This window comes from Camellia sinensis, chromosome 14 (assembly GCF_055761805.1).
Source record: "Camellia sinensis isolate YWXY chromosome 14, ASM5576180v1, whole genome shotgun sequence".
Classification (NCBI taxonomy): Eukaryota; Viridiplantae; Streptophyta; class Magnoliopsida; order Ericales; family Theaceae; genus Camellia; species Camellia sinensis.
Genome location: NC_138974.1, coordinates 30995875 through 31013246, shown reverse-complemented (window position 1 = coordinate 31013246; position 17372 = coordinate 30995875). Strand labels below are relative to the sequence as shown.

Here is a 17372-nt window from a genome sequence, read left to right as displayed (position 1 = left end):
TATAATGTTTTTAATCTGATTAAAATAGTCAAAAAAATAAAAAAATAAGGTTAAATTAGTTCACCCTAAAGGACGGGTTTATTACCGTGTTAAAGCAGGACGCTTTTTGAATGTTCAACATATTTTACTAAGACATTTAGATAGCTCAGATTTGTTCAAATCATAAAACAATGACTGAGATATATTTTTTTTAAAATGTCCTATATTTACATTTTCTACTTTCCCACTTCTCTCTGACTTTTTCCTTTTCTCACCCATCTTTTCATGATCTCATGATCACACCTTCCTTCCTCCCTCTTTTATTTTTATTTTATTTTTGTTTTCTCTCATTTCTATTTTTCTCTCTATTTGTTCATTTTTTTTATTTTCTTATTTTTTTTCACTTATTTTTATTCACTTTATACCTTTAGGTACGAACATACACTAGTACTTCAATAAAACACATTAATTTGAAAAATAAATTTAAGTTTTGGTTCACGAAAAAAATTCAAATCACTCAGGACCCTATTATAACAAATTTTTGTTTTATTTTTATTTGGGGCACTTAATAGTAAGGCCAAGTTTGGGGTATGTAAAAAAAGTCAAAAAGTAAAAAAGTTACTCAAAAAGTTAAAAAGTTAACACTATTCACCAAAAGTCAACAATTACAGTTGCACAACTCTCAATCTTAATTTTTCTCTACAAACTAATTTTTACAATTTTTTATTACACATTTTTTCATGAAAAGTCAAAAAGTTAACCCAAACATCCATATTTTTTCCCTAAACTTTTTAATCCAAAAAAACAAAAAGTTCACTTATTTAGAACATCCCAAACAAGTCTCATACACAAAGTTCAAATCTCATCTAATCTCAAAATAAAAACTTGCACCAATTAATCTTATATATTTTTAATTGTTATCAAAAAATCTATTTTTTTTATATATAATTTAAAAACGCTGTTACATTCCACCACTACTGGACTTCCGTCAAATGGTTGTTGGAGACTCACCAAAATATTCAATATCATCGGGCAGTTCGTCAGAGTATCGTCAGGGTGTTCTGAATGTCACTGGAAGTTGTTAGAATGTCCAAAATGTTCGCTAAACATCAAGAAAATCGTTGGATATTCAATAGAATGTCCAGAATATTGCAAAAATAAATAAATAAATAAATAAATTATAGTAAAAACACATAATAAAACGTGCTAAATATTAATAACTTGAAAGAAAAACAAATAAATAAACAATAACAACATACAACAACAATGAGAAAAATAAATATTATTTTTTAATTTCTGTAAGATTTAAGCAAACAATCTCCAATATTGATTAAATAGAAAAACAAGTTTTGAAACTGTAAAATGTCATAGTTTCAAAGTATGATTCTATTAAGCATTTATCCTTATTAATCAAATTGAAAAACATGTTATGAAATTGTAACATTTACAATTTTAAAAAATGTTATAAAATTGTAAAATTTTACAGTTCTAAAGCATGATTCATTTCAGCACACACACAAAAAAAAACACTAAAACTGTAAAATAATTTGTTCAAAATTTAAAAAATTTATTTATTAAAACAGGAAAATAGAAGTGTGTAGCAAATAAAAAGGTAGAAAAATTGAGAGATTAAAAGAGAAACAGATATATAGAGAATATTGTACTCTGGTAAATATTTTTGGTTTAGATCTAGTCTGTTCTCATACAGATCTACTCAAATTTGATGTACATTTGAGTAGATCTATTTATCATCTTCATCGAAAGCTTGTCTCCTTTGCCGTTGGTGAGGGTGAAGTAAGGAATCAATGATTAATGGTTGTCGATGAACTTCAATCGATAGTGGTTATCGGTCGCTGGTGATCATATGTTAAAAAGAAAAAGATAAAGATAAAAAATAAGCCGTGATCACTGGTCGCCAAAAAAAAAAAAAACGAATGTTAAAAAAACAATACACGATAAATTTTTAAGAATATTCAAAAAAATTATGAAATTAAATACACTTTTCATCTTTTCTTTTCATCTTTTAAATAGTACTCTCAAGTAATTTACTCATTTTATTGTGTGGTTGAGGAAAAATAAATTTCAATGGCAATAGACCAACCACGCTATTGTATCCCAACAAACATGTGAGGCTAACGCACTCGTAAACATCAAATCAAAACATTCTGATTCGACCATACTTGGGTCCCACCGTAATTCTAATATTTCAACGGCGAAGATTACCCATCAAAAAGTGTAAGCAAAACATTACGGTGGACGAACACACACATGAATATATTGTTATCTTTCTTATTTAGAATACCCCAAACATTAGGTGGAATATATTTAGAATCCCAACCCGGATTCTCAAACAAATTCCAAAACCCACTTGTTAAATTGTTATCTTTCTTGCGAAATCAATCGGACCACAAAAAACCCATTTTATTGAATTTCCCAAATTCGTTTTTTGTTGTTTTCTGGGCTCCAATCGTAGCCCCAAAAACCGCAATAATTATCTTTGGAATTTGAGGTGTGGTTAGATAAGTTGAAAATGCTGTGACCTTTAAAGCGAGAAAAGAGAGATTTGGTTCCAGAAACTTGTTTTCTGATCTGGGTTTCTCTTAGAAAAATGTTCAAGCTTTCTTTGATGGCTTCTCATGGGTACCCCCCAGCTCCAGGGTTTGTGTTCCACCCTGAACTGGTTTCGGGCAGGGTCTCTAAGGTAGATAATTGGTCGATTCATATATTTGTGATTTGATTTTATTGAATTTGTATATCTGGGTATTTGGGATTTTGTTGGAATTTACTTTTATTTTATCGAGGTTGATGATGAGTTATTGTGTTGTGATGATTAGGGTTGTTGATTTATGGCAGTCATGTTGAACAATTCATTTGAGTTTGATGATATATAGGTTGCTCACATATTATATGTATATATATCAAATCTTCTTTGGTATTTTGTTTATGATTCTATTGGATATTAATTGAATAAGTTTGGTATGGGATATACTTCTGGAAATGAACTGTATCCATGCAGATACTCAGATAATTGTGGATATGCATATGATATTTTCTAAATTATCTGATATTTGAATTTAATTTTGACAAGTATTCCGTACTTTTTGGGTATTTTAAATCATGTACCATAGTAGTTTTTCAATATTATAAAGGGAAAAAAGTGAGATTAAAGAGTAGTTTACTTTATTCAGAATTTATCGAACAAACATATCCTTAGTTGTCATATATATGTCTTATATCCATATCTACACTGATAAATAAGAAGATAGAATGATATTAAAATTGGATTTTAATAACTAAACAAGCAAGTCACATACGACACTTTCACATATAACACTTTTTGTTGAGTTAATTTGTTCACTAGATAATCCCCACATTAAAGTTGGATTGAAATCATTGTTTATCTCTGTATTATATGGGACTGTGTTCCTAATCTTATATTTGGATGTCGTCCAAAACTCTTGTTAGTTTGATGTCTTTTTGCTTTAAGCAGATTCATTCCTGATGTATTTGTTATGCAAAATTTTATCGACTGAAATAAGCCCGTGATTGGTTGGATTCTTTATATCTGCAAGGCTATAGTTTTGTACCACTATTGTTGTTTCCATATCTATTCACGTGTCTTTAGTAATTTGACAGCCATGTTTTGTTGCTTTGAACTCTATTTATTTTCTCTATATATCACAGTGCCAATTTCATTATGAGATTACAACTCGTAGATATTTAATTAGTTCCGTTTACATGTTTAAGATTATCTTAGTGCACCAACCTGGTCCTAATATCACGGTGATAATGTCTTGGATGTTTAATTATGTTTCTTTAAATGATTAATGAATTCTGTATTATCTGAGGTTATTGCAGGATTGTCCACCTTTTTGTCATATTCCTGGATCGAGACATGATATGATAAGATTAGATACCCTTAATATGAGGCCACATCAGTGTGAGGAGCCATGGAAACCCATAAGTGGATTTTCAGAGACTACCCAACTTGTCAAGGTTGACTCAGCCATTACAAGGCCTGTACTTATCGATGTGCAAGGTTCATAACTGGCTACTTTCTCTTTACTTTTTACTGTTTGAATGTCATTTTACTGTTAATATTCCTATGAATTTTCATATATATGGGGAGGTTTGAAAACTATGCAAGATCAAGTGATACAATTGTCTACTCTGTGGGCCAATGCGTTGGTGATGAGCCCACTTTGTAACATATGTGAGGTCATTTCACCAAATTCAACTAATGCTGCGAATGAATTTTTTGTTCTTATTTGTGGAAGTCACTTGTTCATTGTTAATAAATCAGTATGTCTTAATCAGATGGAGAGTTTATGTTGATAGGCTGCTTGAATTATTGATCCGAAGCTTTAGTTACTTACAAAGTTACAAGTTATTGCTATTATGTAGTAAACCAATCCACTTCCAAATATGACATTCATGAGAAGACAGTAGTGAATGTGTTAATGTCAGGTTGAGTAGAAAGAGTAACACAGAACAAAGTAGGAACCAGGCACTGGCAGAAAGAGGGTGTTGCCTGATTGGGTTATAGAAATAAATATGAGGAATACACTTGAGATTGGTTTGATCTATAAAATATGGACTATTGATTTGTGCGTCAAAGATGTAAAAGCGTCAGAATTTAGTAACATGATTCATATTTCATGTTGACAATTCCTCTTTATGTGTTGCTTACTCTTTTTTTACATTTTCGTATTGCTGTATTATGCTCTGAAATCTTATGTTCCTTAATTACTTTGGTTGCAGACACTCACCCAAACTCAGTACTGTTCAGCTTTGGGATTGCTGAACAATGCTCAAGACATGAGAAAATTATGCAGTTCCTCATGTCTGGGTCCAATGAAGTAGAAGGATGTGAACTGGATATGTCTATGCTATCTAGTTTAATGGGGCCTCAAGCATTGACAAGAAATAATCTATATGGTGCTGGGGTTCAGCCTTCCCTTATTTACCACCCAAGTAATGAATTTTATGCCCCACTGCCTCTCTTGGAGCTTATTGGGGATTTGGCCCGTAGATCAAAGATTGAACTTAACGCAGATGGACAAGTCTCATTCACAGGTGATAGCACCAAGTTGAAGGATATACTTTTAGTTGTGGCTGAGCATTACTTGTCAGAGAACTCAACTAAATGGAGAAAACAGTCAATGCTAATCCCACACTTTAATAGGTAAACATACCTGTCATTGTTTGATCTATTACTATCATTTATTTATAAAAGTACATGAGTTAATTGCATCCATGCTGGCGTATTCAAATGTTGTGAAGTTTGGACTTATTCCGTTTGTGCTTGTTGCACCCTTCAATTGTTAAATCAACAACTTATGCATTTGAACATGACTTTCTCTATGCTATTCTTTATATATTATGACGGCTTGATTTGTTCATGGTGAATTTATTTGCATTCAGTAGGGTGTAAGGATATGACATGGCCTTTAGATAAGAAACCATGTTTATTATTGTGGATTTTTCATTTGGAAGTGCCCTTTACTAAATTTTGGGTTAGTGATTTAGCTATTGGCTCTTGGATTGTTTATTGCTCAAAATGGATGAAATTTCTAGCATCCATCTTTCAGTCTGTGTTTCACTTCTCAATTCTTCATATTTGACCACCAATTACTCCTTAAATGGATGCTTAGTTCATCTCGTTGATGAACCTAGTAGTTCACACTCTCCATATATATATATATAATAATATATATACATATTTATATTAATCTTTTTCTTCCCATTTAATTGTAAGTTCAAGATGTTGGGTTGTGTTTATGGTGAAACAGACAAACCTTGACCAAGTATAATGAACAGTGTGTCGTTATAGTTGCTGCATGCATATGTTATGCTTCAACTGCAAATTGTTCTTAATGTGGACTTATATGACACTTTTGTAGTCACTTCTTTAATTTCTTATTATTACCATTTCATGATTTACAATGTTTTTTCACAAAGCATCTCAACCATTCTATCGAACAGATTGGATTGCATTGAAGCAAGGGCTAATGTTCATGAGTCTAGTACGGTGCTTGAAAACATGAAATTTGCTCCTCTAAAGAGGTAATGACACACCATCTATTCATAAATCTTTGTGTTTTACATTTTATTGTTATAGTTCATTCAGTAATTGGGTAATATATTGTTTAGGCACTTGGTAAAATGACACAATTCGACGTCATTTTATACTTATATTCTCAGACACAAAAAATTATTCTTGAACTAGTGGCTCCATTTTTATTTTTATTTATTTATTTATTTTTGCGTTGTAAGGAAAATTTGAAGGATACAAAGATTCACTATGTAGGGATTCTAGGTTGAGGTTCACCACATAATGCTTCTTTGATTAGATAAACTTACTAATTGTTAGATTGTTCATCGAGATTTAATCATCTGGCTTGCTTAGTTCTTGGGAGTTTACCACTGTAAAAAGGTGAATATAAGGGGGGGAAAATTTAATCAAAGGACTTGGATCATTTTGTCAAGAAAAATTTTACACTTCATTAACAAGAGGGATCTAGCAGGTGGTAATTTTGATTTTTCTTAATTTGACATGGTTTGTGATGGCTAGCTAACTTGACAGCGGCTCTCTAGAGAGAATATTATAAAATATACTCGCAGATCTTCAACGTAAAGCAAAATAGAGCTTGATATGTGTTTTTTTTCTTCATCCTTAAAATCAAGTGTGGACATTTTTCATAAGCAATACCTTAGACATGGATACTTCTTTTCTTACATGTCTTTGTTTTTTTTTCTTTCTTCCCTCCCAGTCCCGAGAAAATCAAACTCAGGCCATCACCGAAGAAGAAAACAAACAAGAAAGCAGTGAGAGAGAGGGATCTTTACAAAAAGAACTACTTCCACGCATGTGAGTGTCTTCTATCAATAATGATGGACAAGAAGCGCAATGGGAAAACCGCTATGCTTTCGCTCAAGAAATCGGGTCCCGAATTACCCCAGCTCCTGATGCAGTTCTCTGCCAGCATCGCTGGGACCGGGATTGCTGTTCTTTTCTCTGTCATCTGTAAGTTAGCTTATAGTAGGGTACCTTTCTGTGCATCCAGACTCTTTAGCACCGGTTTTGGGTTTGGACTGGTTTGGCTGTCTTCGGCAGTGAATAGACTGAGGGACACAGTTGTTTACATCAACAAAAATTCGGGTAAATTGAACCTGAAAGAAGAGGAAATGATGAGGAAGCTGGACAGAAGCGTGAAGGAAGTTTTCTTTAGAGCTGCAACAGTGATGGCAGTGGCAGTGCTGAGGCTCGCATGATTTCACGGTGAAGGGTATTTTGGGAATACTGAGATGCAAAGAACTATCGAATGCAAGTGTAATGATGGTTAGGGAGGTTCACCCGTAACTTGAGTGGGACTCCTGAGTTGATTTGGTTTGAACAATAAAGATATATAGAGGGGAAAATTGACTCCGATTTTTGAACCAATTCAAGAATCCTGCCTCAAGTTTACATGAGCTCTCTCTGATCACCAGCTTAGTTAAATTTTTTGCAGGTTAATTTTGCTAACTGGGATGTATATTTGAATAGTAGTAGGATTACTTTGTTGATCTGAGAAACAAAAACTTGAAACACATACAAACTATATTGGGTGTGAAAATCGAAACACTTTATTCTAGACAATGGGTGTTGCTGAAATTTATTTTTCTTTTATTGGAAGTGTTTACTTGTGCAAATGAATTCTGAAGCAACCATCTTTACATTAGGTAAAGAAATCAATCTTCCAGCTAAATAGGGCGGATAACAGGTGCAGTTTGAAACTAATAACGATAAGATACTCCTTTAGCGGTATCCTCCTCCAAAAAATAAGGGTATACGGTTTAAGACTATTTATATCTAGTTGGAATTGGCTTTATAATATCTTACTTTTTTTTGTTAATTTTGAACATTAATTGAGGTAAGACTTTTTTTTGGATACATCGGAAAGGATTGAGGTAAGACTTTAGCATTATTTTAAACGTTTCTAATTGGATTCATATTTAATATTGCGTAGTAAAAAATATCGTGTATTTGGTTGTTCAAAACTATATCTGGATGAATGAAAATTCAACACGCATTTTTGAATTTGTGGAAATGACTTTTTAGGTGGATTTCTTATACATTTGTGAAATGTGCACGTAGGAAAGGTTTGAGGATCAACATGCTAATTCTTTAGACAAGAGACTAAAAAGACACTCAAAAAGAATCCCAAAAATTAAGGAGGGATGAGATGCCAACATAACAAATTCTGGGCAAATGCTTCAATGTTAATAACATAAAAGAATAGAAAGAGATTTAAAAAAAACAAATAAAATAAAAGCTGAAAGAGTTCAAGCAGCAATAAAAAATGATTATCAATGTAGTGCAGAATCCAATGTTTGCAGAGCATGGGGTAACTAGTCCAGCATCGCCGTGCTTACCATGAAAATTATTATCAATAAATGATACATGACAAAAAATATTTCAAAAATGAAAACATTTCAAAACGCAGAAGTGATTGCAACTATGTTTGCCAGTCATGATGCACTACAAAACATTGAAGATTGAGTGTCCTTTTTCAATATATTCAAATTTTCTTAGTACTCAAGATGGTAACTCTTTTTTAAGAAATGCAAAGAACAGATCTCTCTCATCAAATGCCGGGCTATGTAAAGCAATTACATGGCGTGAATAAAGCAAAGATACAGCAGCCAGGTCTTCTTGTTTCTCACCTTCTTAGCGTCTCAGCTGAGTACTTTTGAAACTACCCCTGCACCAACCGTTCTACCTCCCTCCCGCAGGGCAAATCTTTGTCCTGTTAGATAACAGAATAAAATAAGGCAAACATTTTCTCCGAGATTCTTACTCAACAATGTAAACCATAAATATTATTAAGGGAAAACAAACTGCTAACACTACCATAGATGTAACAGAACCTATATGTCAACATTATTTATAATATTATATTAGGTCCATAGACTGATTCAGTCCGATTGGTATGGCTTTGCTTTAAGAAAAGAGAGGCTGCCACTAGGTGCATAGAAGTAAACTGCAAGAGATAATAAGAAATAAATGAAAACAAACAGAAGTAACAATGGTAAGAAAGGTATAAGATATGCATACCCGCATCAAGAGGAACAGGCGATATGAGCTCAAAAACAGCAGTCACATTGTCCCCAGGCATAACCATCTTAACATTTTCCGGCAACTCTACTTTACCAGTGATATCTGCAGTCCTCATGTAAAACTGAGGCCTATAGTTTGAGAAAAAGGCGGTATGGCGACCACCTTCATCCTTTGTGAGGACATATATTTCTGCTTCAAACCTCTTGTAAGTTTTCACTGACCCAGGCTTGGCAATCACCTGTGCAGCAGAGGATGGTTAAGTACATCCTTCTAAAATTATTTCCAGTTTTTTGCTTATAAAACTGGGGGTTAATTTCATACATTTCACATAACATTTTCCAACACCCATCACTGTATCCACACACATCATGATCACCAATAGAAAAACATTTTAAAACTGGTGTAAGGTTAAATTAGCTTTCCTTTCAAACATATGATGAGTTGCGCGAAATTTGCATTTCAGACACATAAATTGACTGAATTATTTACAAGGTTATTCACTGTCAGCAATATGTTCTACCACAAATACTTCAGTGTGATTTATTGGTGTCATTTACCTGTCCTCGCTGAATATCTTCCCGTTTTAAACCACGTAGAAGAAGACCCACATTGTCGCCAGCCTAGTCAAATGTAGAAGTTTCCCATAATTCAACACCCCACCAAGTGCTGTACAAAAGCCTTTGTACTATAAATGGTTTAAAATCAGTTACTTACTTGTCCAAAATCCAATATTTTCTTGAACATTTCAACGCCAGTCACTGTGGTTTTCATTGGAGCACCCTACAGTGGACAGTAAAACATTAGGGCCAACCATTCCCAAGATGAAATTTGACCATAAGATTACGGGACAACTTTCAGACAAGGATCACTACAATACAGATCAATCACAGCCCTCGGGAATGTTGCCTTAATCGGTACATGGGTTGAGGGACAAAAGCCCAAGCATTCTATACATGCATAAAACAAACAAATTTTTATTTACACACTCACCTGCATCAACCCTAAAATCTCAACATCCTCTCCAACTTTAATTGTCCCTTGTTCAACACGACCAGTGGCAACAGTTCCACGTCCCTTCACAAATAAGGAGAGTCATTTGATAGAAAACTTTGCAAGAAAAATCTTTTAAAAAAGTTGAGAAAAATTCCTAGTGCAAACCTAGTTACCTGAATTGAGAAAACATCTTCAATTGGCATTAGGAAAGGTTTGTCAAGTTGGCGTACAGGGTCAGGGATATATTCATCTACAGCATCCATTAATTTTAAAATTGCCTTCTTCCCTATTTCTTCATTTGTACCCTGCAAAGCAGACAATGCTGAACCTCGGATGATAGGTATTTCATCCCCTGGAAACTTGTAGAAGCTAAGCAGCTCTGTCAGAAATATAAGCTCGCATGAAACACTTCAAATAAAGTTTTGATGTTGCATTATCCAGCAATAGATTTAAACAAACGCAATGAACTCAAATGCCACATTACCACGGAGCTCCATTTCCACAAGCTCAAGTAACTCAGGATCATCAACAGCATCAACTTTATTTAGAAAACACACTAGTGATGGCACACCAACCTGCATTGCAGGAGAAAAAGGTCTTTCTATAGAAACTGTGTCAAGGACTAAGATGAACACTAAAAGGCACTGCCAACAATAGAGACTTACCTGTCGTGCAAGCAGAATATGTTCTTTTGTCTGTGGCATGGGCCCATCGGGAGCAGAGACAACCAGAATACCCCCATCCATTTGGGCAGCTCCAGTAATCATGTTCTACAAATCAAGCCATATAATCTAAGAAGCAAAGTATTTATTAAAACTTTTTAAAAGGCGACAGTTTTTAAAGGCAAATGCATAACACAAGCATTTTACCCCATGTGAGTAGAGGCGCCAGCCTCAAGGTGTCAAGGCTTAAGCATTTTGAATTTTGATATTTAGTAAATAAATAATGAAATATTTTAAAATGGTAAAAAAAAATTTAAATTAAATATGAAGATCTAAATACATTTCTCCTTGCAGTGTTGAACATTTCACTACAGAAAAGGAGGTTAATTCTCATAGAAGGTGAAATAAACATTCTTAACTTCAGTTACCATGGCTTTCACTTGTGTTTTTTCTTGGTTGGTCATCCACTTCATTTTTCCTATGGAATATAGTTACAAAAGTGCTTCTTATTTTTAAAATATTTTAACCATGTATTAGACTAAATTTAACATCAACCCAGCACAAGCTCTCCATGTCAGTACTCCTCACGTGCTTATGAGAAGAAGGCATAAAAGGTGCACTACTTATACTATGATGTGCAAACTTTTTGGGGAGTGTTGCCTAAAAATCAAAATTTCAATGCATCTTGCCTTAGCCTTGCTGTGAGGCAAGCCTCAATAACACCTTTTAAACTTTGCTAATAAGTGCATGTGTACATAATACTGTACAAACAAAATAAATATACACAATCAATTGGAACTTTGGGGATCAATACTTCTAAGCTTGCTACAGTACTTTGAATTAGATGAGGACAAGATTGGATGCAGCATTGACAACACATGCCATTTTAGGCACATGGCACACCAAATCAATCACAATAAAACTTCTTATCATAAATTTAGTTACCTATTTTTAGTTTCAGCTAAGCTTCATTTTTTTATAAATTTATTTCCTGTGATATGCAGATTTCTAAACCACGCGTTTGGTAATACTCTTGCAAAACATTTTGTTAATAAGATGAAGAAGATATGCAAAGATAGACATTAATTAATAACACATCGCAATTAAAATGCATGCTTATATATAAGATATGATGTCAAGCCAAGTCAAACAAAGCAGGATGTTCTTTGCCAATCCTCCTGACAACTCAAATGTATAGATTAGTTGCCAGAACTAATTTATTTATTCCCCAACATCCCCTGTTTGATTTATTCTCAAAGAAAATTATGTTCAATCAGATTGATTAGGTATGGTGATGCAGCAGCAGTAACAACAAAGAAGCAATAATAATGACGGTAATAGTTACAGTTACAATTATATTAATTATGATGATAAAGCAAATACAGTTATTCTTTTGCAGCAAATCCATGTCAATTAAGGCTTACTTTAACATAATCTGCATGTCCTGGGCAATCTACGTGTGCATAATGCCGCTTAGCAGTCTCATACTCCACGTGGGCCTGCAACATCAAGTCATTCCTTGTATTCAATATGGATAGATGCTTCAAAAATCTTACTTGGTTTCAAGAAGAAATATGGATGCTACACAAAATCATATGGCCTGGCATAATGGTGTAAAAAAACAATAACCCACCGTTGCAATTGTAATCCCTCTCTTTTTCTCTTCAGGGGCTTTGTCAATTTCATCAAAGGCAACAGCCTTAGCTTTGCCTTCTTCTGCTAGCACCTAGAAGAGGTGCATAACCATTTTAGAACCCAAATATCACAGCAATACAAATCATCTACAACTTTTAACTCATTATAATAACACAGTATTAGCAGTTCAAAAAAGAAATTAAATAATTTAGTGAAAACAGAAGTAATCAAATTCATCAAGGCACCAACAACTGCACCTTTGTAATTGCAGCAGTCAGTGTAGTTTTTCCATGATCAACATGCCCAATTGTTCCCACATTAACATGAGGCTTTCTGCCAGCAGTGACAACATTAAAATGGTTAGCCGAACAAAGCAAACCATAAAGAATAAAAGAATATTCATTCTTCATGGGACCCAAATTATTGCATAGACTAAAACATATTTCTTCCTATTGGAGAGTTTTCAGAAGACTTGAAATGCACATAGAATAAAAAACGTCTCAAATGCTGTTCTTTCTATTGGAGAGTTTTCATTCTACATGAGGCTTTCACAAGTTGGACAATACTGAACATGTAAGATAAATTTTGGTAAAATACATATTTGAAAACCGTCTCAAATACTGTTCCGAGTTGCAATCTCATTCCCTTAGATTACTGTTACGTTAAGAATGGCTTGTTTCCTCAACTTCTTTTTGGGTTTTAAACTTTTAGAGAGCTTCATTATTAGTAGATTCAAGCTAATTGTGCTCTCACGAGCTTATTCCTGATATTGAAAGCCCTAAATCTATGGAAAATGCCATCCAAGATGATGCTTTTAACAAAGAACCACACACCATCACTTCTAACAACAAGAAATGCACATAGAACCAAACTTACCATAAACATCCCACCAATAGCATAAGGCAGAAATTACAGAATTGAGATAGAGAGAGAGAGAGAGATGGGGCTAATACTGAAAATGGAGAAAACAACAATCAAATCTCAATCAACCAGAGACGTAAAACAAGGTATAAAACTTACGTTCGAGTGAAAGTGGCCATGGATCGCCACCACGGAATGGGGAGCGAAGCATTATCATTTCCAGATAGAGATTCTGAGATTGAGAAAGGTGTGGAGATCGATCCTCGACACGATTGGCAGATTTGAGACGATAATGGTATCAACCTCTTCGAATTAGGGTTTCTCAGAACAACTGAAGCCATTGAACGGAGTATAGAGAGAGAGAGAGAGAGAGAGAGAGAGAGAGAGAGAGGGTTTTAGGCGATTAGGGGAGGGTTTAGGGCTTCTTCTGTATTTGTGACGAAGGGTTTTACAGAGGACTTTCGTTATCGGAATTTCGGGCTTCTTAGTTTGGGCGGTTCGTCTAGGCCCATCTCAAACGATTGAATTGATTTATGATGAATCGGCCCCGTTACGTTTGGTTATGGGCTTTATTAAGTTCCTGGGTTTACCACAAAAATAATAAATGGAAGGATAAATTACAAAGAAACTCCTGAAGCTTAATTAAAATATAAATCGTCCCATGTGATTTTAGAAATTACATTTTATTTTATAACAAATCACCTTTTTTATTAATAAACAATTAACAGGTTTTAATGATATTATAAACATGTTTCAATTAATAGGTAATTTTATTATTGTACATGATAGCAATTATTAATTTCTTTTTTTAAGTTAATTCTGTTAAATAATTTTTTTAAACAATGGAGTATTTGTAATTTTTCAAATTACAGGGAGTAATCTGTATTTTAAGTAAATCTCAGGAGGTGCATTTGTAATTTATCCTAAATAAAAAAAGGGTAAATTATACCAGTCTATCTCTCTTCAGATTTAAAAAGATATATATCATAAATCTCATAATTTAATTCACATAATATTTAAATTTTTTTTATCAATAATTCCTTAGTTATATGAATGAATAAAGGAAAAATTAGTCTAAGGTCTTTCTCTCGTGTTTAGTAATGAAAAAGATCTACAATATTATTTTACGATGTCTAATGTCCCTTAAGTCCTACACTCATATGTCACAAAGAAATTTCTCAAATCAAACCTCATTTTTTTTCTTTCTCTCTCTCTCTCTCTCTAAATTCTCTTCCTATACTAAATTCACCTATTCTCTTCTCTCTCATCTTTGCATCTCTCTCTCTAAAATGTTCTCTCTCTAAAGCAACAATCTTGATCTTCCAGATCATCCCTATTCTCACCACCACTGCCATGCCCATGCTCGTCTTCAATCGCTACTATCCTCATCAGAAACTTCTAAATTGAATTTAGAGTTGTGGTAGTGGTGGTTCGTCTCTATTATCATCATGGTCGTATAGAAAGGAGGCTTCTTTGATTGCGAATAAATCCATAAAGTGACAAGCTGCTGGAGAAAGCTCTGATACTACTACTGCTACTACTTCTTTTGTGTATCAAGGCTTTTATGGTCCTTGGACTGTTGATTCCTCTGATGTTCATGAGGCACGTATTTTAGTATCCAAAAAGATAAATTTATGTGCCTATGGAGTTACTATAGTCTGTGTTGTATGTTATGATTATGGGCCTTCAATTCAATCATTATAAGATGAGAAATTTACCTTGCTACAGTCATTATATAATTTGTATTTAATTTGTGCAAGTTTCAAAACCCTGTTGTTTTTGCTAAAAAGTATATCCAAAGAAATTTTAATACTGTGTGAGAAATTTGTGCTAAAATTTCTCTAGTTTGGTTAATTTTCTTTGCCTTGTTTAATTTTTTTTTGGTGATGTTCAATTTTCTCTCAATTTTCTAGATGAAGTCAGAGAAATTTCAATTTTCTTTGGTTTGAATCCAGATAAATCCTTTGGAAAGTCCAGAATTTCTCTAGTTTAGAGAGAATTTCTCTAATTTGGATTTAATTCTCTGGTTTGGACTAGAAAACTTCTTTGGCTTAGATTGAATTTTCTCAGGTTTGGATGACCAGAGAATTTCTTTTGATTGAATTTTCTCTGGTTTAATTTGAGGCACTTTAAACATTATGAAAATATTGAATGTCCTTTATACTATAAAATCTTAATAACGGGACCTTAAAAAAAATCCTCATGAATAAATGATGTCATATTTTTTTACATTAATACATGTATATATTTATTTATTCTTGTATTTTAACATCATTAGCATTAGTTTCCTACATTTGGGCTTACTAAAAGAAGATGTGTGATTATACCAAAATTATAAAATTTATTATGTTCTATCTAAATCTCTTAAGAAATCAACGTAATTTGCTAGGTTGGACTATTTTTTTAGGCTTATTTATAATTATGAATGGGCTTGAAGGAATGATTAAAGATAAAAGAAAATTAAAAATTAAGAAAAAAACATTTTGAATTTATTTTTTCTTTAAAATTTTAGGTTAGGTACATCTTCAAAAGCAAATAAAGTTGTAGTAGAAAATATATGTGTTTAGGTGCCGTTTGTTTTGACGTAAAATATTTTACTAAAAAAATTATGTTTTTGTTTTTTAACGTTTGGTTGACACTTGAAATAAAATTATTTTATTACCTAAAAAAAAAAATTTGATTCAACAAAGTGTCATTTATAATTTTTTAGTGAATTAAGATAGGGCAAATTACATTAAATGCCCCTATAGTTTGGACTTGTGTCACTTTGGTCTTTAACTTTTCAATTATAACACATTTAACCCTGAATCTTGAATCTTGTTTCAAATAAGAACAATTGAATATACCATTGCTCAATCTCAATGACAAAGTCATAAATTTGATAAAATATAAACTAATTTGACAAAAATAAATGTCAAAAAAAATTTTAAAATTTTTAAAAATTATTTCTACCCACCAAAGATAAAATTCTATAAAATTGATAAATCTTTTACATATTTATTTTATTTTATTTTACCAAATTAATTTTTATTATGTATTTGGATGATGATCATGTAATAGGTGACTGTTTTTATTTTCATTAAATTAGTTTCTATTTTTTCAAAAGTCAAATATGGCGACAATTTTGATATCATTATTAAACCAATCCATTAAATAAAAAAATCAAAAACTAAAAACAATTCATATATTAAATATATCGATTACCTATTAAAAACATAACAATTACCCGTTACATGATCATCATCCAAATACATAACAAAAATTAATTTAGTAAAAAAATAAATAAATGTGTAAAAGATTTTTTAATTTTACATAATTTTATCTTTGATGGGTATAAATAATTTTTAAAAATTTAAAAATATTTTTTTGACATTTATTTTTATTAAATTAGTTTATATTTTATCAAATTGACCACTTTGTCTTTGAAATTAAGCAATAATATATTCAATTGTCTTTATTTGGAACAAGATTCAAAATTCAGGATCAAATGTGTCACAATTGAAAAGTCAGAGACCAAAACGATATGAATTCCAAACTATAAGGACTATTGGTGTAATTCGCCTATTAAGATAGTTATTTGAAAATGTTAAATGTGTTGAAAATATAGTCAGTGAAGGCTAACTTTGTAAAAATTAACTTACAGAATTTTTAAAGATAAATCTGTGATAACCCTGTTCCGTATTGTGTTAATTGGTCCTTATTTTGAATGTGATTATGTGTTTTATATGATTTCGTGTGCCATTTGTGTGAAAATATGTGGTTTTAAATTTCTATCTGTTCACCGTAGGAATACCTGTTTGATTATCCGCTTTGGAAATTAAATTGAAGGCCTTATTGGCTGTAGAAACCGAAATTGACTACGCCATTGTAATTGGCATAATTTTTAAAGCCTACGGTGAAATTTGATTGAAAATTGATTTGGACCAGATTAAATGGATTAAATTAATGTTATGGTGCCCAATTATTTTATATTAAAAGAATGTATTTGAGAGAGCTTTTAAAAAGGGGCATGATACACACTCAATTCTTCTTTTTGTCCATTTTGGCTGATTTAACTCTCTAGAGAGAGAGAAAGACCCGAAATTAGAGAGAGAAAAGGGAGATCATCTAAGTTTTGCTCTTGAATCTTGGAAGTCGTGAAG

At 32.5% G+C, this 17372-nt stretch overlaps 2 protein-coding genes across 7 annotated transcripts; one reads left to right on the top strand and one right to left on the bottom strand.

Annotated features, from left to right (window-relative positions):
- Window positions 1–2216: 2216 nt before the first annotated feature.
- LOC114270154 (uncharacterized) lies at window positions 2217–7618 on the top strand. Of its 6 annotated transcripts, none has more exons than XM_028211574.2 (5): window positions 2217–2680; window positions 3838–4018; window positions 4741–5164; window positions 5965–6045; window positions 6753–7618. In XM_028211574.2, exons 1-5 carry the CDS (start codon window positions 2588–2590, stop codon window positions 7252–7254), a joined length of 1281 nt encoding a protein of 426 aa, XP_028067375.1. In that variant the 5' UTR covers window positions 2217–2587; the 3' UTR covers window positions 7255–7618. The 6 variants fall into 6 exon arrangements, with proteins under 6 accessions (XP_028067375.1, XP_082761635.1, XP_028067373.1 ...); XM_082905509.1 differs by having other exon boundaries at window positions 2295–2680; window positions 3828–4018; XM_028211572.2 differs by having other exon boundaries at window positions 2296–2680; window positions 5941–6045.
- Window positions 7619–8303: 685 nt separating this feature from the next.
- On the bottom strand, window positions 8304–13779 carry LOC114270153 (GTP binding Elongation factor Tu family protein). The gene is made up of 12 exons (XM_028211571.2): window positions 13390–13779; window positions 12627–12702; window positions 12368–12460; window positions 12159–12233; window positions 10738–10842; window positions 10557–10647; window positions 10246–10451; window positions 10070–10153; window positions 9794–9859; window positions 9637–9699; window positions 9077–9317; window positions 8304–8768 (listed from the first exon to the last, which is right to left on the bottom strand). Exons 1-12 carry the CDS (start codon window positions 13569–13571, stop codon window positions 8698–8700), a joined length of 1353 nt encoding a protein of 450 aa, XP_028067372.1. The 5' UTR covers window positions 13572–13779; the 3' UTR covers window positions 8304–8697.
- Between the last annotated feature and the right edge of the window lie 3593 nt (window positions 13780–17372).

What these genes read in the sequence shown, in the direction of transcription:
- LOC114270154 (XM_028211572.2), top strand. Translation starts at nt 2,588, where the DNA reads ATGTTCAAGCTTTCTTTGATGGCTTCTCATGGGTACCCCCCAGCTCCA. An exon ending in TGTACTTATCGATGTGCAAG is followed by an intron (nt 4,019 to 4,740) that starts GTTCATAACTGG and finishes CTTTGGTTGCAG; the next exon opens with ACACTCACCCAAACTCAGTA. An exon ending in CTAATCCCACACTTTAATAG is followed by an intron (nt 5,165 to 5,940) that starts GTAAACATACCT and finishes TTTTTCACAAAG; the next exon opens with CATCTCAACCATTCTATCGA.
- LOC114270153 (XM_028211571.2), bottom strand. Translation starts at nt 13,571, where the DNA reads ATGGCTTCAGTTGTTCTGAGAAACCCTAATTCGAAGAGGTTGATACCA. An exon ending in ATGGCCACTTTCACTCGAAC is followed by an intron (nt 12,703 to 13,389) that starts GTAAGTTTTATA and finishes CACTGCTGGCAG; the next exon opens with AAAGCCTCATGTTAATGTGG. An exon ending in AAGATATTCAGCGAGGACAG is followed by an intron (nt 9,318 to 9,636) that starts GTAAATGACACC and finishes TCTGCTGCACAG; the next exon opens with GTGATTGCCAAGCCTGGGTC.